The following is a 27,027-nucleotide window of genomic DNA, read 5'->3' as shown; positions in this document are numbered from 1 at the left end:
TACTGAAGGCACGCAATTCTGTGCATGTGCAGGCGACAGAAGGTGCGAGGAAGATTAAGAAGTGTTAGATATCAGCGTCTGCTCTGCCGGCGCTCGGCCCTCCACAACACGGAAAGGGACTGGTTGGTTTCGGAAGGATATGATCATGACCAGCGAAAAGGTGTGTCTACCCATAGCATAGCTACGTGTCGTCGTTTAGCACCCAAGAATACAAAAATCGTTTTCAAACATGTCACATGACGTGATTGAGACTCTGAATGGAATTGGCTGGAATGCCCCCATTTCCCACAGGATGGTGGTGGGAGGTTCCGATATGGGGTATTATTAATCCTTTCTTTGAGATCCGAGATACATACAGTTCGTAAAGCTACTCCAACCCTTGGTTCCAAGGCTCCCACGTCTGCTTATCATAACTAGCCATACACTTGACCTTCTCGGGCGGATCAGCCTTCCAGTCGACTTTGAAGGTCTCGTCCTTGTCCTCATCCCCGACCCACTGGCCGGTGTAGCCCTTGGCCGCCTTGATCTTCCGCCCGGCCTCGTCGCTGTATTCTAGGTTGACGCTCGGCACCACCGCGATCCTGCCGAAGCCGGCGTTCCACAGGTCTTTGCAGAACAGCTGCGGCTCGCCCTGGAAACACTCGCCCAGGCCGGGCGCCCTGAACCGCACGAGGCGATCCAGCAGGGGCCGCGCCGTCATGGCCACGGCGCCGTTCCAGCACGAGAAGACCTGCAGCGGCTTGTGGTCGGCGAAGCGGCGGCGGGACGTGTCGTCGTTCCAGAAGATGTTCCATGCCGAATTCCAGTTGCCGTCGGGGGGGATCTCGAAGAAGGAGTCGCCCTGGAGGGTGCGGCTGATCCAGACGTCGTAGAAGGTCGGGTCCGGGCCGACGTAGGTCCAGTCGAAGCCGCAGGTCATGTCGGCGCCGAGGTAGAGGCGTTGGTGGGCGAGCTCGAGGATGTCCTCGAGGCAGATGGCGACGTCGTTGAGGAAGAGCACGACGGCGTCGGCGGCGTAGCGGGCGGGGTCCGCGACGAGCGGGGCGAGGGCCATGTTGCGCAGCTCGGCGAGCTTGCCGATGCGGTCGCCGGCGCCGGGGTCGAGGTCGCTGCGGGAGAAGTGGTACTCAACGCCGATAGTCTCGAGCTCCGGGCGGAGGAGGTGGAGGATTTCGTAGGTGCCGTCGCGGGAGTTCCCCTCGACGACGGAGAGCACGCAGTTCTCGGGGCCGAGGAAGCGGATGGCCTCGACGATGGAGCCCATGAGGCGCGGCAGGAGGTCGGCCTTCTCACGGATGTTGAGGGCGATGAAGAATTTAGGCTTCTTCAAGGAGGAGGACGAGGATGCGGGCTTGAGGTACTGGTAGCGCGAGATGTCGGGGCGGGGGCAGTCGAGACGGGGCAGGGAGTTGTCGTCGGCGTCGAGGATTGCGGTGATGTATTTGGGCGCGTTCTTGAGGTGCTCCGGGTCGCCGTCCGGGAGTGTGGAGGCGGCGCCATCGCCGTCGCCGGCTGGGGGTGGTATCGGCGTCGGGGTCAAGGTGGAATTCGGGGTCGGCGTCGGGGTCCGTGTGGGCCGGAGGATGACGGTTGAGGTTGGAACGTGGATGGCGTGGCTAATGTGCGAAGATGCTCCGTGCGCTTCGTCGGTCGTTTTTGGGCTTTCTGAGTGAGGGTCAGTGGACTTGATCACTGCATGTTTGGAAGGGGTTGGTCAATAATAGCAATAGACGTACGGAATGGTTTGTATACGACGTCAAAATAATCGTGTCCTGAGAACAGATCGAATGCGACCAACAGGCTGACGAGCAGCAGGCAGACAGCGCTCGCCTGGGCGAAGACGATAGGTTTCCTTCTCGCCATTGAAGTTTTACGAGGGTCTAATAATCACCATCGTGCACAGGAAAAGGAAAGGGCAGCGATGATGGACGATGAGAAGATAAAAAGGGAAGGAGGAGAGAATCAAAATCAGCGCTGAGCATGACGGGGGAGGGGACACAGAGCGAAAGCGCGCCTCCCCAATCTGGAGAAGGTGGCCGGGGTTGGACATCCGTTTCTTGGGGGCAACCAACACGACATGAGTGAATGACGCTGGAGCACCCCTTGTTCGCGGTTGGCACCGTTCGAGTTGGGCCACTCGATTTGCCTGGATTCGCCCCGTCGGCGGCCGAGATCCGTGGGACCCGGTGACCGGGGTTGAGAGAGGTTGACCACTGACCAGCATCATAACCTGGCAAGTGGCACTGCCAACCAATATCGCGTGCTGTTGGCATCAATCACTCTCAAGAAACGGGGGCGGCGCTTAACCGCGCGACTAAATCTGGCTGCATAGTTGGCTCGCGACACCCAAAGACCCCTTCTGCTCTATTGGTCCTCGTCATGATACTGATTCGAGCCGCCCGTCTACTCACCGTTCCGCTCATCTTTGCTCTGGAAAAAGTACCATGCACACCGTACTGACCTTGGAGCTCAGAAGCATCCCCCCCGGCGGCATGGACGTTACAAGTAGAGCCAAACGCCCAGGACTCAAATATCTCATGACATGATTTGTTGAGGGAAATGAGATGTCCAGGGTCAACCAAACCGTCGGGACACAGCACACAAAGACAAGACCGCCATGTCCAGAATCCAACACGAGTTGCAGCATCACTCCCAAAAGAGACCATGACAGCGCATTATCATGTCAGGAGGACGGTGGTGTTGACCAGGCTCTACCTAGGCCGTCAAATTTGACCCCGGTGCCCAGCAGTTTGCGTTTCCCCGAGTCGGCGGGATGCTACATACATAGTTGCTCTCGTCCTCCTGTCGCTGCTGTCTTCCGGCTCCAGTGTCCGTCATTTCCCCCTCGTTTTTCCCGGTAGCCCGTTCATTTCGTTTCTTGTCGTTGTACAACCTCGCGGTATCTCTCTTCTCGTTCAAAGTGCCAGGCCACTTGCATTTCATCCAAGGTCATTAATATTTCAAAACACACTCTCTGCCGGCCGTTCTAATTCGATCACGGTTCACCCAAGGGCCGTTGTCTCTCACTGTGCTCGGACGAGAAACTGTGTTTATTTCCTAATCGACAAACAAAAGACTTCCCTGTCGGCGCCCTTGCTTCTGGGTCACTCGGATTGTCTGAGGACTCATATTCCGTGATGGCCTGGGCCTTCCTTCTGTCTTGGCTTCTCCTCGCCTTGGTAAGCCATATTGTACAAGCCTCACCACGCGCGATGAACCTCAGATATGCCCCTATATCACCCCCGAAGCCCACGAAGGCCCCTTCAAGAAATAGCACCGATACCTCGGACCCAGACCTTGGGCGACGCCAAGTCACCTCACGAGCCTCGTCAGTCTGCGGGTACTACAACGGCGACCCGACCAAGTCACGTACAGCCGACCCGGGATACGGCTGCCGCGAAGACATTGCTCATGGGTTGTGGGGGTTCTGTCCCACAACCGTACTTGCTGCTACTGATTGTGGGCTGGCTGGGAACTGCATTGACTCCCACGACTGCAAGTTTGGTTGCGGCAAGACGGGAATCAAGGGTCTTACGACCTTTACGTGGTAAGCCTCCGAGGTATGATCCATAGCAGAATTGCAACGCTAACGGGTTTCTCGTAGTTCCGAGGAAAAGTTTTGCTCTACTGTGATTCTCGCTGGAAATTTCGAGGGGGCGTTCTCGTATATCGCTTGCGGTGCAAAAGCCACCGTGGAAACACTGCTGAAGGAGCCCACAATAGTAGCCGTTCCCAGTGTTACCATTACTCCCGAACCATCAACTTCATCTAGGGCATCAACCTCTGAACCTACATCAGAGTCTGTTGCATCAACATCCTCAGTAGTGGCGTCATCACCTGTATCGAGTCCCCAACTGGAAACGTCCCCTGCTTCGACACAGTCATCAATACAGTCCGCTCCGCCAGCAAGCGAGACGACCTCGCCCGCAAACGAAACAAACGAAGAAAAGTCATCTGATGAAGCGCAGAGCCACATGGGCGCCATAATTGGGGGCGTTGTGGGTGGCGTTGGCATGATCTGCATCACAGTCGTGACGGCCGTCTACCTCCTCCGCCGCAACAAGCACAACAAGGAGCCTCGGGAGAAGCGGACGAGCCGGTTCCGTTCGTGGGGCAGGTCGTCATCGAAGCCTCCCTCATACAATCGGAGCGAGGCCGCTCAGGAGGATACGCAGGTACAGTATAATACCGAGAGTAACAAGGCATACGCCGGGTGGGGGCCAGCCGAGGTTTACGGCTCGGAACCGTGGAGGAACCCGACTGTGCCCGTGGAGCTACCAGGAGCGCCTCCTGCGGAGCTTCCAACTAGAGAGTACCGATGAGTGTTGTTGCATGAGACATCACGTGAGGGAAAATACATAGATTTGGGGGGATACATGTACATACAAGGAGGGGACAGGAGTTTACATAGCGACCCATTATGACTGATGAGATATTCCTTTCGGCATAGCTGGTCCATAAAGTTTTATTCAATCTTCATCGAACCCGCAAGAACCTTTCTGTCTCATCCATCCATTCATCATTTCGTATTGAACGTGAACTAGAAGAGGCCTGTTCATCAGCTATCTCTGTTACCGAAACAGTAATCAGGGCAACGTTGGCCAGACCGGGGTCGTTGTGTTCGCACAAGAGCCAGTGCCTCGATGAAAGATGAGTGAGGAAGGAATGGCTATCGAGGGCCATGCTTCTGTATTGATTAGCATTGTGTTTTAGATTTTGGGAAATGGTATCATCATCGGCCGAAGCTTTTGCTTACTTCAGCTTGCTACATCGTCGTAACATGAACACTGGAGAGGTCTTTGGGCATGGGCTTCTTTGAATCTCACAAATGGACATTTTCTGATGATTGAAGCTCAAGGGACTTTCGGCTATTGGCCGGAAACCAGTTAAATCTCTCCTTGGGGCCTGTCAATACTAATTGAACCCAACTGAATACTTGTAGATTCTTGGTCATCATCATTTACACGATCAGAGCATCGGTCTGCAACTCTTAATTTTAACGAGTCTCTTGTATGGAACTCATGACTAACTAACCAGCTAACTAGTCTCCTGTCCGAAGAGACAATCGTGGTTCTGGTCTGGTTCCTGTCTGTCCGTGTCTGGTGCCGATTGCTCGCCCTCAGTTAGGTATCTCATACATGAAAGTGACCATGGCAGCAAGAGTAAAGTGCCATTGGCTATGATAATGACCCGATTCCTTCCAAAAAAGAGAAGTATCCGGGTCGTGGTCTGAATAGGGAATAAGTGTGAAGGTTCGTGGAAAAGTGTGAAGCACAAACCCTGCATAGCAAAAAATGGGCTTCCCATCTTTCCATAGCGACTTTGACAAAGAAAAATCAAGCGAGGAAAACAGAGCCAAAGATATCCGTCTCCTATACTCCAACATGTTCTTCTTTCTGATGGGCGATTTGGCCGCGCTCTCGGAACCTAAAGAAGAGATTTCGTATGGCAATCTGATGAAAGGCGGAGAATCCAATCCCAGGAGCTGATAATCAAAGTTTCGAGCCGATTCTGTCGATGATGATGTTACATCAGCAAGGCGGGTAAGTAGCCGCAAAGAAAATAGTTGGAAGAAAGCAGGCATCGAGCAACAAGAAAAGACGACGTTTCGTTTCTCAATGGTCCACCTGCTCGTCTCTTGTCTGTTGATCGTTCGTTCATCAGAACCAGTCAGCGTCGTAGCCAGGGGCAGGGCTGACAGGAGGAGGTGCGGGAGGGGCCGTAGCAGCGCGCTGGAAGCGACGATGCTTGCGCAAGCTCTGGGCGGGAGCTTCGCCGTCAACGCGGGATCGACCGCTGCCGCCCTTGTCGAATCCGTCGCCGCCACCTCCGGTACTGGGAGGAGCTGGAGCAAGAGGAGCAGGGCGAGTGGGGCAGGGAGGCACGTCGGATCCCTTGTCCGGGCCGGGAGGGTTGGGATAGCCGGCAGGGGGGGCGGGATATTCTGACTCAGACATGCCGTAGCTCTTCAGAATCTGGCGGCGCTGGTCGTGGGTGAGGGGCACGGGGTTCATGGAGTCCGGCAGAGTGTGGTAGTTGGTCTGCTTGTAAGCGTAACCGTACGCGAGGGCGTCCTCATGGTAGTTGGGGTCATTCCAAGCCTCATCTTGACCTTGGGAGCCAGTAACGGTGCCGGTGCCATAGTTCGAACCGTAGCTCGAACCAGTTTTAGTGCGAGCAGTCGTGAACAGACGATCGTTCTCCTCAGAGAAGAAGTCGTCTAACTCAGCCAACTTCTCACCCGTGGTGACGGGGGCATGAGAAGTGGCCGGGGTGGGCGGCAGAGCAGTAGTGCCGGGCAGACGAACAGTAGGCCGTCGATGATGAGCGGGAATGACCACAGTCTGGCGGGTGATGCTAGAAGCAGTATCGGTGATACCGGTATTGAGAGCGGACATGGCAGCCTCGAGTCGCTCTTGCTTCTTCTCGGGTGACGCCTTGGCGAAAGTGTCGTACTCATCCTGGATGAGAGCCTGATACTCGTCCGCGGTGAAGCTGCGACGTTGGGTGTTCTGGCTGTTTTCCATGTCCGGCTGTGCAGACGCGGATGACTGAGACTGGGTTGAACCCTTAGCCTGGGTCGCGTCCGAAGTCATGGAGTCGTGACCACCAGCAACTGAGTTTTTTCCAAAGGTACCTGCGGTGCTGTGAGCAGCAAGAGCGTCGGATTTCTTCTCTTCGTGCTCGTAGTCCGATTCCTCATCGTCGCGGAATTCGTACTTGTTCCTGCCGCCAGCGCGTTGGATCTTGGGCCAGCTGAAGTTAACAGCGCCACGAGTGCTATGTGCAGAAGAACCACTGATGATTCTGCTGCTCTTGCCAAAGTCAACGCCGGGAACCATTACGTCTCTGGTGACCATGGGCTGGGTCGTGGCAATGGGCTTGGCATCGACTTTCTTGTCGCTTCCGTCAACGGGCTGCTTCATTCGAGAAGGGATTCGCAGCGGCGCAGGCTTCATGGTGTGGGAAGCGATCGAGCGCTCAGCGTAAGCATCCTCGTCGAAGTCGATTGCAGGCTGCTTCTTCGTATTTCCAAATCCAGGGACGATGTCTTCCTTCTTGATGTTCGTTACGATGGCGTCGCGAAGAGTCTTTGTATTCTCGAGATGGACGATCTTGCCCTCGGCGTGGGCGGCATTGACACGCTCGACAGCGCGCTGGTTAATCTCATCCTTGTGCTTCTGAGTCTCGGTGGCCTTTGACTTGTTCGCTTCTTCCGAGTCAGAAAGTTCGTCATCGGAGACGTGAAGAGCGGCCCGCACGCCTTTCTAGAACGTGTCAACCTCCTTCGGATCTCTCTGAATGAATGTGCAAGAATCCTCGCCGTCGATGGTCTGAGGAGCAGCCTTATGAACAGTCGCATTGGCAACGGACTGGCTGACGGGCTGTGGAGCAACAGGTTGAATGGGATTCTTTCGGTCGAAATCCTCGAGGAAGGTTTTGGCAGCAGCCTGGTAAGACGGGGTGAGGTACTTGTTCAAGTAGAACGGATCGCCGTTGGATGAGCCAGTGCTCCAATTATCACACTCGGAGGAGTCGTCAGCGAGTGTCTTGTCGTTGTCAAGCTTGGCCGCCAAGGTACTGGGCTGCTGGATAGGGATCGATTTAGTCTGCTGAGTAGCGGTCTGAGCAGTTGACTGAGTAGTTGACTGAAAAGACTCGATGCCAGACTCTGAGATACTCTCGTCATCAGCATTGTCTTGCATGTCGGGGTCTGCAAGAGCTCTCCAGAGGTCGATCTTTGCATAGATCTCGGGGTATCTCTGACGGAGCACGAATTCCTTGGCTGAGTCCTCCTGAGTGTTCGCCGGTGAGGTAACGGGATTCTCGCGTTTGGCAGCCTTCTGGGATTTCTTGTCGGCTTTCTTCTGGGCTTTTTTATCGGCTCTTCGAGAGGCTTTGGTGCTTGCCTGTGCCTCTTCTTGATGGTGCCTCTGCCTGGATGACTGTCCGAGGGCCTCATCAAGATAAGCGGAAGCAGTAGCAACGACAGCTTGCTTGGTCTCACGCTCCTCCTTGACAGAAGGGTATCGCTCCTCGAGAGCGTTGGTGAGAGAAGCCAATTTGTTCCAGAGTTCAATCTTGGCGGCTTTAACCATGGACTCACCTCCGTCCTCCTCGAGAGGAAGGACCTTCACCTTCTTGTCGATGTGGGTAGGGGGGATATAGTCGTCGAGGCAACGAGCAAGGGGCTCGCCTTTGAAAAATTCCTGCATCTTGAGGAACTCGAGATCGGTGTCTTCCTTGACAGAATGTTTCTCTTCGGGCTGAGAGATAAGACTAGTCGGGAGCGAAGCAGCAGTGATGTCGGTGGATTCGTTGAAGGAAGACTTGCCCTTTCCCTTGTCGACAATTGGCGAAGAGGCAATGAGATTGTGGTCCCCACGATCCGCCATCTCGCTGGACTTTTCAGGTGTGTCTCCAACGCCCTCAAATTTGGCGACCATGGCTTTGACTGAAGAAGCCGCGGATACCTGTCGATTTCGGGGTACAGGAAGGGGAGGAGGCGAAGGTAAGCCTGGGATGACGTCTCGTTTGCGATGAACGACGCTCTTGCTTTGAGGAAGGGGAGGGGGTGAAGAAGGGGTTTCGTCGATTCCAGAAGCAGAGTCTTGTTGACGGAAGAAGGAAGAAGCTTTTCGGCCGAGGTTTGCAGAAAAGGAATCAGGGAAGCGGGCAACAGGCCTCTTTCGATCGAGGACACCAGGCTCCGAGTAGCCTCTGGAGCTGCTGGAGCCTCTTTCATGCGGCTCAAACGGGTCCATATCGTCAGATTGTCGAGGCAACCGCTTGGATAGGTGGGATGAAGAGTGTGATACTTCAGTTGCGACGAAAGTGAAGAGCGCGAAGAGGGCGATCCTCACGAAAGAAGTAGGCGAGAAGAGCTAGAATGAACTGGCGAAAGGCCGCAATGAACAGGATGAAGTATACCCAGACTGCCAGAAGGATTCTCATAGGGATGGCTAGCCAGTGAGTAAACAGAGCATTTTTTGCAACAAAGAACAGCAAGTTGAGGATTGGGGATGTGAGAAATTGATGCTTTTGTGAAAGTGAGAGCAGTCAAAGGGGAGTGAGGCAAGGTGAATGTGAACGCGCCCTTTTGTGTTGTTTTGTTTTTGCAAAGAAAGGGAAGGAAGGAAGGTGTGCCTTCTCCAAGTGAAGGCAGGAGCCATACAATGAGGTCGTTTTTCTGTCGGTATTGTATTCATGGTAAGTCATATTTCTCATGGAAAACCTGGTCTGTCTACTAAGCAGGAGAGTCGACTGCTGTAGCAAGACCAAGCCCCTGATGCCCTAAGTACTCCTATTGCAGATGGCCTTGAAGCCTAGAAGGTATGAAACAGCGCCTTCATCTTTTGATAATAATGCTTCTACACATTTAGCATGGCTTTCAATGAATGTTGTCTGTTGACCCGGCCATCTAGCCGAACTTTGGAAAGTCAACATCTTGAGAGAATCCGATCGAAGCTCTCATCTCAGCCCTTTCCATGGATTGATTGAACAGAAATCTCTATCCCTTGTTAAAAAACCAGCTGAATTAACGAAAGATATAGAAGCTACTATCGCTAAAGATCACTATCACTAAAGAAGCTGGCATCTTTAATATGATTGAAATCTTGTAAGTGAGACAGGAAGGAGCAGGATGAGGCTGAACGCAATGAAGACAACTATCTGGTTTCAAGCAATGTAGTCTCTGTATGTGAATCATTGAAAAATGATTTAAATATGTTGACAACGTATTCCAAATGCAGTGTGAGCTTTATATTGATAATGCCTTCCACGACGAGCTTGAGGTGTAGTCTGCGTAGGGACAGCTTCGATAGGAGTGCACGGGCCATTTGATAGACCCACATCCCGGTCGGCATCCTCCGTGCCTTCTCAGGGTTCCACGTTGTCCAAAGTCGGCCCCCACATCAGTTAGAGTGTCAAGGGGAACAACACATCGCAGCCGACTGTCATTTGGCATCAACACCCAACGACGAACCAACCCCATCGAAACTGTCAAAATGGACCCCTACTCTGCCGAAGGCGAATTAATCAACATCCACAACCACTTTCACCAGGGCCAATACCAGGAGGTTATCGACTACGACACCTCCGCTCTGTCCCCCGAGAATGAGCTCCCTGCCCGCGTCCTAGTCCTCCGCGCCCGCATTGCCCTTGGCCAAACCGAGGATGTCCTCGCCGATGTCCAGGGAGAGAAGGAGCCTGAGCTGGTCGCCATTGGCGCCCTTGCTGAGAGCGCACTCGGCAAGACGGATTCCGCTGTGAAGACGATTGAGAAGCTTGCGGCTTCCGAGGGAGAGAACACCACGGTTCAGATTGTTGGAGGCACAGTTCTGCAAGCTGCAGGCAAGTCAGAGGAGGCACTTGCGCTGTTGTCGCAGCACCAGGGAAGCCGTATGTTTGGCTTGTACAGCTGATAGGGTGTGTGCTAATACGTGCTTTGCAGTTGATGCTGTCGCCCTGATTGTCCAGATTCACCTGCAACAAAACCGCAACGACCTCGCTCTCAAGGAGGTAACCGCCGCCAGGAGATGGGCACAAGATAGCTTGCTGGTCAACTTGGCCGAGTCGTGGGTTGGCCTGCGACAGGTACGATGACTACACCACGAAGATAGCGGCGATACTAAAAGATAACAGGGCGGAGACAAGTACCAGCAGGCATTCTACGTGTTCGAGGAGCTTGCGCAAGCGCCGGCGACATCGTCTATCGCGACTCTCGTCTCCCAAGCCGTTGCCGAGCTGCACCTTGGTCGAACAGAGGAGGCACAGGCTGCATTGGATCAGGCTCTCGCTAAGGACGCCAGCTATGCGCAGGCCATCGCCAACTTGCTGGTGTTGACGGTCATCTCGGGCAAGGACTCCAAGGAGATCACAGAGTAAGTTTCGATGCTATGCTCAAACTGGCGCTTCTGAAAACTGCTGGCTGACTGCGTTTAACACAGAAAATTGAAGGCAGCGGACCCCCAGCATCAATTCCTCGCGGACCTGGAGGAGAAGAGTGCGCTTTTCGACAAGGCGGCGACCAAGTACAGCGCCAAAGTGTCGGCATAGGCTATGGGGTGGATGTTCTGCTGCTGATACGGCATAATGTTAGGCGTACGGTTTAGAGGAACTCAAATGGATACAACGGTTCGGAAAAGCGCAACGAGACCACGCCCAAATTACTACTTTCCACTTGCTACCACAGATGCACCCACTCGCTCGTCTTTGTTTGACCGAGGGGTCGAATCTGTGCCATTTCCGCGCGACCAGCCTCCTCGCCACCAGTGATCGGCAGGGCTCGAAGGGTCCATTGTTTCGCCGGTCTCTTCTGGCCAGCTGCTCATTCCGGGCTTGGAGTGGCCGGTCGGCCGAGGCCGCCCGAGGTGACGGATCGGTGGCTTTGGGCATCGGCAGATCGGTATCATTGCATTTCCTTTTTTTCTCTAGCACCAGAGACCAGGCGGACGGCAGTGGCACTCAGCCTGAGTCAGGATCCGCTTTCACAATAGCAAGTCGGAACTCGTGGGCGGACATTGTTGGCTAAGGCTTGTTTGCTGGACGACTAGCCAGATGGACGTGCGTTGTGAGGTTGCTGCTGACGGAGCAGACTATCCGGCAGGGATCAAGTTGGGGCGATGATGGACAGCGAAAATGCGACGACTATCTTTCGCATCGCACAGCATCGAATTTTTGCCTCGCCTCTTGTTAGGTGTGGGTCCGAAAGAAGGCGTCGAGTGGCACTCAGGGTCTTGCGATTTGCGTCCAAACGCGGGGCTCAAAGAGTTCGAGATACAAGACGGCACGATGCAGCTAACATGCTGCCCATACGTCAAGATCCCGAGGACCGGTGTCGGTATTCCGCCAACACATGAAAAAAGCTATCTGATGAGGAACTCAGAGAGCGCCTTCGTCGTCATCGGCGATGCTATGTTAACAGCGACAAGCAGGGCTCAGCGGCCAGTGAGGGGCTCAATGTGGTCGACATGGACGATAAGAACCCTCATCGTGTAGGATTACAGGATCCTACTGGCCTGGCTCACCTTCGTACAGGCTACAGCTCAAGCCTTTTGTGTTCACCGCCAAAGCGGGCATGGGTGCCGGACGGCTAGTCGAGGTACGCTTCTCATCATGCATTCACTGCCAAGGATTCTCCTGCTGAGGTTGCGAGGCCGGCGGGGAGACCAGGCTGGGCCGCTGCAGATGAGACGGGTCCATTGGATGACTGGAGTGCAATGGAGAATGACAAGAGGCTCGTTTGGCTCTCCCATCATCCCCATCATCCCCGGCCTCGATCGTTTCGATCTGGGCCCTCAAGCCCCTTTCATAATGCATATGCGTGTCTCGACGGGCCTGGGGCTAGACAGGGCACCAGTGCAGCAGCAGAGCAAGCAGGGCGACCAGGACGAGACGAAACGAAACGGACCATAGTCAGCTAGACCTGGAGACGTCTGCAGCGCGTTGCTTTCGCGTTACGACAAAATGACTTGAGTACATACCTAGGTGTGCTGCAATAGGCGCTGCGGAGACGAAGAGCCCCCACTCACCCCCCCCGAGGGCGGAGTGACATCATTAGACATCGTAGCTCGAATTCTTCGAATTCTCGATTTTGTGTCTTTTTTCACCATCCGCCAACCAAAATGCCACATGCTGCTTTCCCCTCCCACAAGACCTGGAATCGGAAATAACTGGGGCCCCATTCCTGCTCATCCTTGCACGCATCAGGGAAACGCCGCCAGTTCGTCTACGCCACATGCAGCAAACCTCCGGCGCCCTCTTTAGACTTTTGCTTTCGATTCTTTTTGCTCGCTTGCTCACTCAGCGGACAATGTCATCGTCCCCTGCAGTACTACTGTGACCGGGGCTGGAATACTCTGTTCGGCCGGCGACTTTGGACGGATGTATCATGTCGCCTTCCGATCCTCTGATGGGGTGGACCGAGGGGCGCGTTGGGCCAAGTATCGGACTCTCTAGCCATTTATCGGCCTTTGCTGGAGGGTGTCTCGAACAGACGGAAACGATTTGGCCCGGCCACGTCGTTTCTGGTTGCCGACTCTAGAGCCGAATGCTAACAGCAAGATCTGTCATTCCACCAGGGCCCGTTCCGTGTCCGGGATCTTTTTTGGAGAGATGTTTCTCCTGGCGATCAGCAACAAGAGGCTCTGCGAAACCTTGAGACTCTGCTGGTGGGAGGCTCCGAGTGGTCCAGTCTGCCGCACAACCACCTCGGCGGCCCATTCATTGTCAGGGCGCTGCCAGCCGTCTTCCGGCGGGAGGGTGTGAGAGGGGAGCGTGGCGACGCATCCTATCATCACCAGTCAGTCTGTCTACCTATCTCAACATGTGGCCGCTTATTTGAAAGCACAGAGCCATCCTGGTGAACCAGGTCCCGTCCCTTTTGCCACGCTAAATCCCACCCAATTGGGCATGGTCTGGAAAAGCCAGAGGCGGACGAGTTCTGGGAACAAGCCCCTCATCGTATGTCGCCTTCATTGGCGACTGGCAATCTGCAGTGCGCCCGTTTGACGCCGTCCGAGTCGGCGTGCTTTCGGCCGCTTGCCATTGTACTTTGGGTCATCCCGGAAGCGGCTTTTACACCCCAACAAGAGTGTCGTGGGCGGGCTGACCTGTCTGGCTGGCCGGCCGGCCTTGGCTTGGCCATGCTTTTTATTTTTGTTTTTATTTTCTCAACTCCTTGGTTGCCTTTCGTCTCTCTCATGCGCGCATGCAGGCTGGCGCGCTCTGACGTCTCTCCGTACCTAACGTACCCATGCTCCGGAGGAGACGGGGGCAGGGGGGTGAGCAAAACCATCTACTTCACTCTATAGGGCGTCATCGTGGAGGAGCCGGATGACTGGCTTAGCCCTCTTTTTCTCTCTCCTTCTTCTCTGCCTTTCTTTCTTTTCTTTCGCCGCTACCGCTCCTGGGTCGAGAGTTTAGCGTCGTCTTGCGTGGGTGTGGGTATTGACTTCTATTAAAGCTGCACACTTTCCCGTTGAAACTCGCTCATGACAACTCTGACCACCCAGCCAGCACTCCAACCTTAATAGCCACGACGTATTATAAAGAGTTCCCACACATTGTGCCTCACTTAGATCACCTACACAACCAAACCGCACACATACACACTCTCAGACTCTCTTCCACACACCGTCAAAAATGCCTATCCCCATTACACCCGCCACGGTCAAGGCTGCTGCCGAGTCAGGCCTGTCTTCTGTTACCGAGAACAAAAAGCGCAAGATCATCTGCTTCTCAGGTATGGACGACTGCACATTGTCACTTCAACCTCCACTCACTAACACACCATCGTTCTAGACTTTGATGGTACAATCTTCATGCAAGACACCGGTCACATCCTTTTTGACAACCACGGCTGCGGATCCAAGCAGCGCGAGATCCTCGATGAGCAGATCAAGACGGGCGAGCGGTCCTTCCGTGAGGTCTCGGAGGAGATGTGGGGCTCCCTTAACGTGCCCTTTGACGACGGCTTCGAGGTCATGGAGAAGACGCTCGAGATCGACCCGGCCTTCCAGGAGTTCCACAAGTTCTGCATCGACAACGACATCCCCTTCAACGTCATCTCGGCCGGCCTGAAGCCCATCCTCCGCCGCGTGCTTGACACCTTCCTCGGCGAGGACGCCTCGTCCCACATCGACATCGTCGCCAACGAGGCCGAGATCACGGACGATGGGTCCGCCTGGAAGCCCATCTGGCGCCACGACAACGAGCTCGGCCACGACAAGGCCCTCTCCATGGGCGAGGCCCGCGAGGAGGCCGAGATGGCCTGTGAGGATGGCACGATCCCGCTCATCGTCTTCATCGGCGACGGCGTCTCGGACCTGCCCGCCGCCCGCCAGGCCGACGTGCTCTTCGCCCGCCGCGGCCTGCGCCTCGAGGAGTACTGCGTCGAGAACAGCATCAAGTACATCCCCTTTGACACCTTTGCCGACATCCAGAACGAGATCCGTCGTATCCGCGACGAGGACGAGAAGAAGACTGGCGGCAAGGGTATGCCGGCCGCCTTCAACCCGCGCGCCAACATGTGGCGCCGCGTGTCGAGCAAGAGCGCCATCCCGAGGATGGTTGCCATCACCCCGGCCGAGGAGAAGATGTTCCTCTGGCCCGACGTCTTCAGCGTCGCCTCGCCCAGCATCGAGAAGGCCAACGTCGCCCCCGTCTTTGCTTAAGTGTCGTCGTGCATGGCTTTCGTTTCGTGTTTTCTCAGAGAGGGGGGGGGGGGGGAGGGGGGGCTTTCTCCTTCAGTCTATGGCGTTTATGTACACGGCAAGGGAGGGAGGTGCATAGCGTGCGTTTCACTTTAAATCGAGCTTGGATATAATGGCTTGACGCGGCGTCCCGGGGGGACGGGACGGGGGTTTTGGGCAATCGGGAAAACAAAGAAAGACTTCTAACGAGACTTTTTTTTTGAGGGATCTACAATCATGTCCAACATCGTTAGATAACGACAGATATAGAAGATGGGGATAAGACAAGATTTTGTTTCTCATTCCAGCACACATCGCAGTCCGACCGCTCCAGCTCTTTTCGCCACAAGTCGTTTCGTTTCTCCCTCTGGTAACGCAGTTGCAGAGTCGTCCATCATGGATCGGAAATCCGCCTACTGGGACATGTTTCGACGCCGGGCCCCGACGCTGTTCGGGGGGCTCCTCCGTCTTGATCACGACTTACGACGGTCACCGGCCTGTGCCAACTTCAACCAGCCAGGCGTTGCTGAAGCTGGAAGACGAATGCTGCTTGTTCAGTCCTTCACGACTGGAAGCCGGCTGCAGACAATCACAGAAACCATTCATGTCCACCCCTGGAGTGTATCGCGGTAACAATGCTTGGGGTACCCGGGTCTCTGTACAAAGTACGCGCCCCAGCTCGTTTCTCCAGGGGGAGCGTGGAAGTGGGCGTTGGTCGAAGCCGGTCGGCCTTGCGCCGTGATACTTGCAATCCGTGATCATGACGAGGTCTCTTGTCAAACATTTCCATTCCTTGAAAAGGTCTCCATCCCCCTCGTCTAGAGGGGTGCTTCCCTCCTTGCATATCTGTGTGTCTCTCTGTTCCCCCCCTCCTCTGACCAGTCAAGCAAAACACTAGGGTATAAACGTCCTGTAATATCCGTAAACCGTCCTGCCCAACCCTATCATCAGCACCGTGGCCGTAACCGAGCCAGATCGCCAACCGCCTTTCCTTGAAAACAATAACAACATATCCATCTTTATGTGCGTAAATACCCTCCAGCCATCCCACTGAAGTGGTCTTTCCTGCCACTCCGATCCATACGTCCCCCTCCACCCTCCTTATTGCTGGAGAAACACCAGAAAGAAGAAAAAAAAAGGAAAAGCCAGAAAAAAAGAACAGCCCCCTTATTAACACCATTACAATGCTTCCCAGATGCAAACTTTTAGAGGCCGACATATATACACCTGAGCAAGAAGATTAAACAAGAACAGGAAACCGCGGGGACAACAGAGCGTCCGAGAGGAGGGGCAGCCAACGCGGCGGACGCCATGGGCCGGCAGGGTAAACGGCGCCTAGGCATATCCCTTGGCGGGATCTAGCACGCTCACGGCATGGCTGGAGAACGTAGCGTGTCCAAACGTCGTCTCGACGTCCTGATCGACGACGCCCCACGCAACGTTTTTATACGCCGCGCCCACGTCCCTCGCGGGTCGGTGGCACCGCGCGCTGATGACGGCGGAACAGCTCCCGCCCCTCAGCACGAGCGGGTTGCCCGCCTTCGCCCCATCGACGCTGGTCGGCGAGGGGTCTGCACGCCGGAGGCCCAGGCCGAGGACCAACCCGGCGGCGACGATCATCAAGGCCAGAAAGGCGAGTAACCCGACACCGCTGAAGCCGATGCCGTTGATCGGGACGGGGAACCTCTCGTCCTTGACGGCCGGGAGGACGTCGACCGAGATCATGATGACGGCGTTGCTGAGGACGAAGCCAGCGGCGGCGAAGAGCAGCAGAAGGAGCCAGGAGTACGGGCGCGGGAGGGTAAGGAAGAGGGAGGTCGTCTGGGCGCCGCGAGGGCGGCCCGAGCTGACGCGGAGGGGAAGGGCGATGCCCGGCAATGCATACTGGCTCATCTCGTGGGAGAGGAAGTAGGACGACAGCAGGGCGTTGGTGGAGAGGTAGAGGCCCGCGAGAAGGAGGTGCGGAAGGGCCGCGAGGATGGTGACGCCTGCGCGCACGCTGCGATTGGGGAGGGGGTACATCTCGTGGGGACGGGCGCTGCCGAAGGGGCTGAGGGACGATGTCGAGTCTTGGGCGAGAGTCACACCCAGGGCAGCGGCCGCGAGGCCCGTGGGCGTGGCCCAGGTGAGGAACCAGAATGCCCAGAGGGCCAGGCCCGGGCTCTGGAACCAGAAGTGGTCCTGGGAGGTCCAGTACTTGGCCTCGCGATAGCCCCATCGCCCCTGCTTGACATCCTTCTTGTCGAGGAGGCAGATGCCGCGGGTGGTGTGGTCGGGCTGGGTGACGAAGGAGGCGATGGCGTCGCCGAGGGTGACGAGGGGTTCGAAGCCGGTGAAAAAGTAGACGGCGCCGATGGCCGAGACGGAGACGAGGTTGAGGATGGCGACGACGCCGAGAAGCGAGCCGTTGAGAATCACGGCGCACGTCTCGGTAGACTCTGGGCGTGCGAGGCAGTATTCGACCGAGGAGCTGTTGATCCGGATCCGCGAGGGGTCGGAGGGGTCGATGAACCGCGCCAGGGAGGTCCCGGAATTTTGCGTCTGCACGAGAGAGTTGGTGGGGGCGACGTCGTCGGTGACGAGGACCACGGCGCTGAAGTCAGACTGGAAGACGCCGCCGAACTGCGCGGCACAGGCAGCGTTGGTGAGGTTGGTGAGCTGGCGGCGCGAGGCCTGGTTCTGGAGGCCGAGGATGTCGAAGCGCGATAGGCCGCCGGCGTTGGTCTCCGAGGCGTTGCTGAACTGCCCAGACGTGAGGAAGTCTTGGGTGACGAAGACGACCTGGTGGGCGAAGGCGGGTTGCGTCGAGAAGATTACGGCATTATAACTGATGCGGGTCAGAAAATTCATTCTCAAGGCCAAGGTCACTTTCCGACGGCAAGACTACGCATGCATACATTACTTGGGTACTGAGAGCCGCCAGCATTATGATGGCTGTCATGACGACCCGCGGTTTCGAGACGAAACGCAGGTTCCTGAAGGAAGGGATCCCGATGTCAAGCCACCGCCTCCCGTCGTGGGCCATCTCGATCTCGATGCGTGTAGGGCTGCTCAGGACCTGGAACACGTAGTTGGCGGCCGACAGCAGCATAATGGTGACGACGTTGATGGCGACGAAGACGCCGATCTTGATCTGCCTGGCGGCCGTGCAGTCACCTTCGAAGATGCGGCTCTCGCCCTTGATCATGCCGACGACGACAAGGGCAAGCACCAGGCACACAATGGCGACGATGAGGATGAAGAAGCCAATGACAATGTTCAAGGCAATGCCGGCCCTCCACCCTGACTTCATCCTGTTGAAGGTGCCCTGCGAACCACGCTTCTCGTCCGGCGGCAGCATCCGCTCCAGGTCGTCGTTGGCCTCAACCGTCGAGTGGGTGCTTGTCGTGGCCTCCTCGTAAAAGCCTTGAGCGCTGCTCTCGTTCACGTCCGGGGGCGGCGCATTCGCCTCGAGCGTCTCGGGACTCTGAGTCTGCCTCTGACGCTCCTCTCGTCTGCGCGCCATGGTCTCAGGCGTCTCTCCCCTGATGTAGTTGATGATGTAGTCCGGGACAATGTTCTCGAGGATGGTGGCAGTCGAGTTACGTTTTCCGGGGGCCCAGGTTGCTCGTCTGGGGGGTTCCTTTGGTGGAAAACTCTGCGGGTCCGGGAAGCTCCCCGTGAAGCCAGTGAAGGGCCGCGACGAGGCGACATCGGAAGCGGAGCCCTGGTGTCGGAGGAAGGGCCATTGCACTGTCTGTCTGCTCACCGTGCTCTCCCTCTGTTGTAACGTTTGCTGCTCGTGAATTCTGGATGCTGGCTGTCAGTTGCTGTTGTAATCGAAAAAGTGCCACGACACGTGGTTGAATTGTATGAACCTTTCTGTTCTTTCGACGGCGCCGTCGTCGTCCCAGTCGTATCTGTAGGACGGCCCATGATCTTTGGGTGGGATTACAACCTCCATGACGTCACGGAGGACAGCAGCGCAGGATCGTACGCGCAGCACATGGACATGAAGAGATTAAGAAGAAGGAGAAGGAAAAGAAAGTTGAAGAGGGCGATGGCGGTGTTGTCGCAATAGGGATATAGGGCCGTATCGTATTCGTTCCAGAAGCCGATCAGTGCAGGACAGGAGAGTACCCAAGCAAGCAGCAGCAACGGTAGCCAGAGCCGAAAGAGTGTAGGCTTCGAGGCAATGCGTATGTGTCTGCACTAGTCTTGTTTTTTCCCTCTTTTTTTCTTTCGTCTCGTCTGGAGCAGTCAAACTCGACAAAACAGAATAGAGTTTTAGAGTGACGTGCAGCTGACACGTTTGGTGAAGGAGGCGGAAGGAGGGAAGAAAAGGGAAGAGGGCGTCCTGTAGCCGAGCGCAAGGGTTTTGCGATCGTCTTGTATATGTCAGAGGGCCTCGTCCGTCTGACCTCTCAGACGGCGGGTCTGGGTGCGGGAAAGGCGGCCCTAACAGGGGAGGGGCATAAGAAGACTGACCACAGTCTAACTGGACCAAGGGCATGGGCAGATCATGAGCCGGGGAGAGACCGTGTTTCTCTTGGAGGGGGAGAGGGAAACCCTTGTGTCGTTGGAGGGAAGGATGCGAGACTTGTCCAGACTTGTCAAGGGCTCTCTTGATGCGGATGGGATGTGGGTGAGCCTCGGTGTAAACCGATCGAGAATGACTACCTGCTACGTGCTTGGACAAGGGCGGAAGAAGAAGAAGAAGAAGAGAAAAGAGGGGGGGGGGTAGACATGACATGGGAGGGAAGGGGGATCTCCGGTTAATGCCCGACCATGGAGGGAGGAGTGACGATGTCGAGAGGTGACCAAGGGTCACCAGGGATGTTGGCAGCAGGTGCTTGGAGATGCAAGATGAGATGGCAGTCCTCTCGGCGCTTGGTGGCCGACTCAGCCCGGTCCGCTTCCTTCATTTCTGGGTACTCTGATGGATTGGACGAGATGAAGAGATGGGAGGAGAGGGTCTGTTTCGGTGCCAGAACCAGAACGCTGACCGTGCAGATTGGGAGTCGGAGGGAAAGGGGTGGCTGAGCCTATGATGAGATGAAGAGATGAGCTTCTCGGGAGAAGAGTCCGGGTCTGGGTCTGGGTTGGAGTCTGAGTCTGAGCCCGAGTCAAGGGTTGAGCCATGAAGGACCCGATAGTTTGGAAGTTGGATGCGACAGAATGGGGGATAGAATGGGCGGAGGGAAAGCCAAAGCATTGGCATGTTGGACATTTGTGTACAGTCCGACACTGGCTGACCGACAAAGCCATTGTTTCCTTTTTGCGACGTTTGAGGACGAGGCAATCCGAATATCGGTCAATGCCTGGATGCCAGCCAACATTGTGTTTCCTTGAGGGGACCAACCACCTGGTGACGGCAAGGCTTGAGCGTGTCTTCTTCTCTCATCTCTTCCATCTCCTTCTCCACCTGCATTGTTCTCCTTTTTGGAATCATGGGCGAGGCAAAGCGGCTAAGCTAGGCAGGTAGTAAGTACCACCGCCGCCACCGAAAAGCGTCTAGACGTGGGAGATGGGCGATCCGGGAACTACGGCGGGTTGGTTGAAGAAGGGACCCGCCGTGTGGGAATTGGACTCGGGCTTGACCACCTTGGGACGGAACAATTGGGACCACGGCCGGCATGGAAGCCCTTCGTTGCCGTTCCTGACCAACAGGCCCAGATGGCTTATCCACGCCACACACAGCATGAGTTGTTGCGAATCGAGCCCGGAAAGGAATCGATGCGGGTTCCAACTACCGGCATGTCCTAGGAGGAAACGAAGGACATGTCTGCGGCATGCCTGCTGTCTCCAGGGCTCCCTTTTCCCCTTTTTGCAGGGGGTTAAAGCACCCAACTTCCACAACTGGAACAGGTGCAAGGGGGGCCGGCGTTGCTCACTGCTGGGGTGGTTCGCCCCCTGTTACATATGGGACCAATCAGAGACGCCTATACCACCGTGCATTTTCCGTCTTGAGCAGTGGGACTACACTTGTCACTTAGCTGTTCTACTCCCCAGTGCTCTTTTCGCTTTGACAGTATCAATAATAAGATAGATGTCTCTCTCTGAGATGTCTTCTTGTCGGCCCCATCGGCCAGACTCATCCGCGAAATCACTGTTTCTTAGTTCTGCGGACTATTGGTAACCAAGGTGCACCAACACCACGACTGGTCCTAGCTAGGCCCGCCCACAAAAGGGGCACAGACATCGTCTCTCCCTCCAGGTCAAGCAAGCCTCCTTGCTCTGCCCTTGAAAGCATAACCGAGCCCATCTCAGCAATACCCAGCGAGAAAACCCCGATCCTTCATGCAGAAACCACAGAAACCCATCAACCACGCGGACTCGAGCCTGGCCATCCTTACCGCATATCACCTTACCCCCCCCCCCCCCCCATCAAAATCCCCTTTCTAAAACCTTGGGGACCCTCCTCTCCTCCCATGATTCGGCTGGGAAAGTGAAGGCGAGTGAAAAGACGAAGAAGCACCGCACACACATTCATGCATTCTGCCCACCACCACGTCCAGGGGCTTGCTTGTTTCATCAGGTCTCAAGATGCCCGGCCTGCTGCGCAAACAGAAAAGAAATTTGGGAAAATTACCCGTCGAACCATATGTCGGAGCACCTATAACTAAACCAACAGGTCATGCCTACTCACTTCCCTCCCAATCCTGGCCGACCCCATATTCCAGAACTCTCTCTCACAGCCTCACTCCGCGCGCATTGAGCTCAGTGCTGGAGGCTCATTAAAGTCGATAAAAGATGAACCCTCCTCCCTCACTCGTCCAAATGGGCCGGCGAAGCTCGAGGACCCATTCGAAGGTCGACAGCCCCCCGGATTCAATTAAACGACCAGGTCGAGCGAACCCGACTAGCACACGCGCGTTCAAGACGCCAGTGTCGTAATGCCATAGAACCAGCTCGCTTCTTGTTCAGCCCTCAAATCTCCTGCTGCCCCCGCCTTATGCGACCGTCATGGCCCCTCAGGCTCTCGCCTATCCAAGTGGAACGAGGAAAGGCTATTTGAAAAAATAGATGGATGAAGGAAGCCTCCCGTGTTATGACAAGACGTTGACAATCTGTTTGCAAACCCAGGCCACCACTCGTAAACAGTATTGATTGACATTTGTGATTGACAGCCAGCGACCGCTCCTGAAACGGTGAGTTGTGAGCTCCGCCATCCCGTCGTCGATGGTGCCTCACCGACCGAGTCTCACGATAAGATTGCCGTGCTATGTCGTCGCCTCTGTATGCTGTGAGTGTCACGTCCGCCAGGCTCCAGTCATGGGGTTAAGTGACCTAGTGTGGTCCGTCATGAAACCTAGCCAGACGTCAAGTGCGCCACGGGGCATCTGTTGAGCTAGCTCAGGACACATTCATACTCCGAATGACGCCTGCAGCTGCGGCATCCATACCCGCGCAGCCAACCGTCAGCTCGACAATCCGCAGCCGCCGTTGGCTTACCTGAATCCTGCGGTGACACAGAGGCTAAGGAGTTGACGGGCTGTGGCGGAAGATGGCGGGCAGCCCGTGCCCCTTGGCGTATTGGCGCTAGTATTGCCATGTGTAGATTGCTTCCTCTTGGTTGACTTGGGCCTCGAGGACGAAAGTGGTGAAGGGCCGAAAAGCGAACCCGGTGTCGATCATTCGGCCAAAGGCAAACCAACAATTCGCCAGGTGGTATACAGGAGGATATTCGTTCGATCGACCGACGATCCAAACAACTCATTGTCAAGTCGAAGGGGAGAGAAGGCTTGCTACATGAGAGGACCGTCAACCTACCCCCCCCCCCCCCCCAAAATTAAAAAGCAAAACAAAAAATACCAACTTCCCCCACCAACTCTCGTTTTCTTGCAAGCTCGAGGAATACAATGGTTTCAGCTGCAAACGACACAAAATTTCGCGGATGCCCCCTATTAAGCAGCAAGGAGAGGCCACCACATCAGGTGTTCATGATAAACTGGGTGGAGTACTGGTGCTGACAATTACGGCATGCTCGCGCCCTATGCGATTTGCAATCACAACTCAGACCGCAATGTCAGCATCTCTCGGCGCTCGCCCTCACCCGCAAATCCCGACCGGCAGCTTCAGTCGGCACATTGGAAATTGGAGCGGGTCCCAGATTCCGTGAGCATGAGCAGCACAGAAGCGGTGCAGCCGGGGAGATAGAGCTCGTCAGGTCGAGCATCGTTGCCGCAGGAGAACCAACAGAGGCCCGGCTTCCACGGTTCGGGTGGAGCTCCACGGCTTGGACAAGGTCAACCAATAACGACAGGCTGCTAACAGGAACGGGTCTTGGGAGCTCATATGCTGCAACCTTCTTCACTTGGATCTTCTGTGGAAGAAGAGAACACGCCCTGCCTGTGTCTTCGACCTTGGCAGGTTATCCTCTTCGACCATGTCGTCGGGAAACAAAGTCCGAACAGGCTCGAGAGGAGCTCCGATCCGAAGCGGCGGCCCCTCCACTCCATGCCTCTCCAGACCGCCCTCGGCTCGGTGCCCCCCCCAGTGCAACTCTACCAAACCGCCCTCCCTGGTTGCTCATTCTCCATCGCCAGCACGCAAGCGGTGACGTATCGTAGCAAGAATCACCCGAACCCGCCGCCCCTCCCTCCGTCGTCACTCCAGTCGACAATCCCAGCACAGATACGTATGTTGATGTTGACATGCGTAAGCAAGTCTCGTCCATTCCGACACACTAGGGGCGGAAAGGCAAGAGGTACCCGGAGTGAAGAGATTGACGGCGCAAAGCAATATCCAATCTAGCGAGACACAACCGGACTGCAGCATCACCAACAGCTAACAAACGTCCGTTCCGCTCACTGCCGCCCTCCTCCCGACGAAGAAACCCCAACCCCCGATCAGCCACCAATCAAAACGAGACAACCCGTGGCAGGTAGGCGCTTCTCAAGGTAGATTGGGCAGGACACTCGGCTGGTGCGTACTCCAAGATTATCCTCCCTGTAAGATCAGCCTAGCCGCCGCGCGGGAGCCTCTTTCGCTTTTTGCTGCGTGGTGCCATTCAGCACAGCCACAGGCTCGGAATCGCACGTTCTCCCTCCCGCCTTCCTGCCGCCAGATTGCACCAGGTTTGGCCAATTGCTTACTTTACGTCGTATATAATTGGATAGAAACTACCCGTTGGTAGTTTCTAAGCTTCTCATTGGATAGATTTAACTGTGGTTGCCACCCTCTTCAGAGTCACTGCCAACTGCCCACTGTCCAAGGAGGGGGACACGGTTGGGACCCGTGGGGACGCTCTCTTTGAGTACCGTTCACACCGGAAGAATGATACTCCAGCATTTGACCTCAACTGAGCCTATCAAATTGGTGGAACTTGAAGAGAACCCATTGTCAAGTCGACCGGGTACAGTCCAGAAAGTACCGAAGTGTACACACTTGGTTGGGATCACCGTCAATCACTCCCGGAGCCAAAGTGGCAGCGAGTCACACACACACCATCCACACCCAGACCACTCTCGTCCGTTTCCCGCCCTTTTTGACCTTAAATCGCATGTTTCGCGACCCCCCGGCCCGTCGATTTGGGCCCAGGTTGACAGGTGTGTCCGCCGGATACATTGCGGATGTATGCGGGAGTCGTGGAGACCGACCTAGATGTCCAAAGAGGGAGCTGGAAGACCAGCAAAGTACGGGAAAAAACAAGGGTTCATCTGGTGCCTCGTGTCCGTTCGTCTCTTCCCAGCCCAAATATAATGCTGCCTGCCTGCCACCCCCTCTTAACCTGTCTTTTATCAATACCTGTTTCCCATTCTCCCTCCCAACGATTCTAATAATAAACCATCAAAACTATAACCTGTTCTTCCTGTCTCTGCCACCCAAAGACGCCTGTCCAAAAACCCCACAACCAGCTTCACCTTACCTCTCCTTAGCCTTACTCGGCTCTCTCTTACACAAGGGGCATACACGATCACCTTCCGTCGTCAACAACATCGGAGAAGCTCCCTTCTCACAACTCAAAACCACCAACGCAGCCCAGCCCAAACCAACTCTGCGCGTTAACCCACACACATCCAACATGTCGCCGACCTACACCATGTCCGCACACCTGTGCAAGTCTATTTACGCCTCCTGGCGCGAAACTCGCCGCTCGCCGTCCGACCTGCCCTTCCCCGGCGTCCCGGCTCCCAATGTGACGTCCTACTTCCCTCGCAGCCCATCCCCCGAAAAGCGCTCCATGGACAGCGACCGCAGCGACACCACGGTGCCCATGGCTCGATCCACGTCGAGCTCATCGTGGCGATCCGGACCCAAATAGATGAGATTCTGAGCTTCGGGGAAGCTCTGCTGGCGCTCCTTAGACCACCAAGCCTCATGAGCTTCTGCCATGGGTGCGTGGAACTATCGGACGACTACCCTCGTCGACGTCGCAACTCGTACGCACCTATACCATTCGCACCTGGCAAGACCTCAGAAACCTGGGTCGTCGGGAAGTCGCCATAACACCCATTACACGCATTTCACGAATTCACGGACCGGACGGCGTCAAAGACATGAAATCTCTCGATTTCCGATGCTCGACTTGCATGCGACCTACCTCCTCCCCCCCCCCCCCCCCCCCCCCCCCTGCAGCAGATGACCATCATGCAGCGCATTAGCAACGACGGGGATCCCCCCCCCCTTATCTCCTTTCTTCCCTTTCCTTCTCGGATGTCAATAGCTACGGGGAGTTTACGGCGCACAACGGAACCACCACATCACATTGCCTTCATTTCAGAGATCCTGCGTTAGGTTTCAGGCTGGCGGCCAAGGAGAGGATTCGAGAACTGGCTATCACGCCATCAGGGTCGGGCATCGCACCAGTCCCACTTTTCTTGCCTTCTCACCATCGGCAGCGGGGTCCCTCCATCAATTGTATCATCGGCGGGGGGAGGGGCAGCTGAGTGTTTCTTTCGGAAGGATGTGGCATGACAAGAGGGGGCAAATGGTTCGAGGGGCCAGGCGAAAAAAAGACCCAAGACATGCATGCAGTCTCTAGATTGCTTCCCAACTGCGCACACACGCCTCTACTGTCTTGGTTGCCCCGGGCCTGTGTTCCTCCTTAGCAGAGCCTCTCTTTACAGGCTTCGCCTACGTATTCATTAGATACCCTCAAACAAACTGCTCTCACAACTTGTACACGTCGACCTTGTGACCAGACCTTATCAATCAGTGATCGGCATGGTTAGCCCCCCTTCCCCACTGCGTACAATATTATCACGTACCATCAGCAACGACGATGCAGATACAGTTTGAACACAAACCCCCCCCCCCCCCCCCCCCAAAAAAAAAACCTTGGACGAGGTGCTCAACATCTCCACAACCGATGGATACGCAAACAGGAACACGATACAGGAACCGTAGATTTACACTACCTACTCCTGTATCAGGAAATACCCCCCTACCCATCCACAAAACACCCTCAAGCTCCACCATGACGCAAGATCGTCGGTCGGGTCTTGACGAAAGGACTCGAGGGGGGGGGGGCGGCGTTAAGGGGAAGGGAAAAGGGGGGAAAGGGGAAAGGTGATAGGGGAAGAGGGCCGGCGGCGAGGGATCCCCGGCCCGTCACCGTCACCGTCCACTTTCACCAGCCACACACCCGGCATCATACGCCGTCGCCGCCGCGGCTACCGTGCGGCTACCGTCACCGGTGTACCCCACACGTACGCCGTGGGCCGAGTGGTAAGGTTAGTGCCAGTGTCCGGCACGAAAGCGCGAGGGGTGCGGAGGGTTGTTCCCAGCAACGCGCGGTGCCTTCATTTCGACAAGATCTCTGATGTACCTACACTGCCAGTCAGTGTAGTCATAAGGCCATAGACCGCCCACACTCTCCCTCCCCAACCGATCCGATCTTGCGGAAAAT

At 55.8% G+C, this 27,027-nt stretch overlaps 9 protein-coding genes across 9 annotated transcripts; 5 read left to right on the top strand and 4 right to left on the bottom strand.

The window, feature by feature from the left end:
* Window positions 1-1,924, bottom strand: CDEST_14074 (Putative mannosyltransferase 1, CMT1, nucleotide-diphospho-sugar transferase). The gene is made up of 2 exons (XM_062930230.1): window positions 1,737-1,924; window positions 1-1,665 (listed from the first exon to the last, which is right to left on the bottom strand). The coding sequence occupies exons 1-2, from the start codon at window positions 1,861-1,863 to the stop codon at window positions 368-370; spliced, it is 1,425 nt and encodes a 474-aa protein (XP_062786281.1). The 5' UTR covers window positions 1,864-1,924; the 3' UTR covers window positions 1-367.
* An 868-nt stretch (window positions 1,925-2,792) lies between these two features.
* Window positions 2,793-4,485, top strand: CDEST_14073 (uncharacterized protein). The gene is made up of 2 exons (XM_062930229.1): window positions 2,793-3,547; window positions 3,605-4,485. The coding sequence occupies exons 1-2, from the start codon at window positions 3,138-3,140 to the stop codon at window positions 4,320-4,322; spliced, it is 1,128 nt and encodes a 375-aa protein (XP_062786280.1). The 5' UTR covers window positions 2,793-3,137; the 3' UTR covers window positions 4,323-4,485.
* Window positions 4,486-5,660: 1,175 nt separating this feature from the next.
* Window positions 5,661-8,765, bottom strand: CDEST_14072 (uncharacterized protein; the record flags this gene model as incomplete). Its single annotated transcript, XM_062930228.1, has 2 exons — window positions 5,661-7,196; window positions 7,284-8,765. 2 exons carry the CDS (start codon window positions 8,763-8,765, stop codon window positions 5,661-5,663), a joined length of 3,018 nt encoding a protein of 1,005 aa, XP_062786279.1.
* A 1,169-nt stretch (window positions 8,766-9,934) lies between these two features.
* Window positions 9,935-11,242, top strand: CDEST_14071 (Putative coatomer, epsilon subunit, tetratricopeptide-like helical domain superfamily). The gene is made up of 4 exons (XM_062930227.1): window positions 9,935-10,401; window positions 10,454-10,596; window positions 10,645-10,883; window positions 10,950-11,242. The coding sequence occupies exons 1-4, from the start codon at window positions 10,008-10,010 to the stop codon at window positions 11,056-11,058; spliced, it is 885 nt and encodes a 294-aa protein (XP_062786278.1). The 5' UTR covers window positions 9,935-10,007; the 3' UTR covers window positions 11,059-11,242.
* Window positions 11,243-12,770: 1,528 nt separating this feature from the next.
* CDEST_14070 (Putative HAD hydrolase, subfamily IA, Pyridoxal phosphate phosphatase, HAD superfamily) lies at window positions 12,771-15,211 on the top strand. Its single transcript, XM_062930226.1, has 2 exons — window positions 12,771-14,245; window positions 14,305-15,211. Exons 1-2 carry the CDS (start codon window positions 14,146-14,148, stop codon window positions 15,174-15,176), a joined length of 972 nt encoding a protein of 323 aa, XP_062786277.1. The 5' UTR covers window positions 12,771-14,145; the 3' UTR covers window positions 15,177-15,211.
* Window positions 15,212-16,529: 1,318 nt separating this feature from the next.
* Window positions 16,530-19,186, bottom strand: CDEST_14069 (uncharacterized protein; the record flags this gene model as incomplete). The annotated part of the gene is made up of 3 exons (XM_062930225.1): window positions 19,052-19,186; window positions 18,071-18,982; window positions 16,530-18,021 (listed from the first exon to the last, which is right to left on the bottom strand). The coding sequence occupies exons 1-3, from the start codon at window positions 19,135-19,137 to the stop codon at window positions 16,530-16,532; spliced, it is 2,490 nt and encodes an 829-aa protein (XP_062786276.1). The 5' UTR covers window positions 19,138-19,186.
* Window positions 19,187-20,094: 908 nt separating this feature from the next.
* Window positions 20,095-20,512, bottom strand: CDEST_14068 (uncharacterized protein; the record flags this gene model as incomplete). The annotated part of the gene is made up of 2 exons (XM_062930224.1): window positions 20,095-20,282; window positions 20,323-20,512. 2 exons carry the CDS (start codon window positions 20,510-20,512, stop codon window positions 20,095-20,097), a joined length of 378 nt encoding a protein of 125 aa, XP_062786275.1.
* Window positions 20,513-23,633: 3,121 nt separating this feature from the next.
* On the top strand, window positions 23,634-23,967 carry CDEST_14067 (uncharacterized protein; the record flags this gene model as incomplete). The annotated part of the gene is made up of 2 exons (XM_062930223.1): window positions 23,634-23,814; window positions 23,867-23,967. The coding sequence occupies 2 exons, from the start codon at window positions 23,634-23,636 to the stop codon at window positions 23,965-23,967; spliced, it is 282 nt and encodes a 93-aa protein (XP_062786274.1).
* Window positions 23,968-25,200: 1,233 nt separating this feature from the next.
* Window positions 25,201-25,440, top strand: CDEST_14066 (uncharacterized protein; the record flags this gene model as incomplete). The annotated part of the gene is made up of 1 exon (XM_062930222.1): window positions 25,201-25,440. The coding sequence occupies one exon, from the start codon at window positions 25,201-25,203 to the stop codon at window positions 25,438-25,440; it is 240 nt and encodes a 79-aa protein (XP_062786273.1).
* Window positions 25,441-27,027: the final 1,587 nt, after the last annotated feature.

Source organism: Colletotrichum destructivum, chromosome 9 (assembly GCF_034447905.1).
Source record: "Colletotrichum destructivum chromosome 9, complete sequence".
NCBI classification, from domain to species: Eukaryota; Fungi; Ascomycota; class Sordariomycetes; order Glomerellales; family Glomerellaceae; genus Colletotrichum; species Colletotrichum destructivum.
This window is presented reverse-complemented; position numbering and strand designations above follow the sequence as displayed.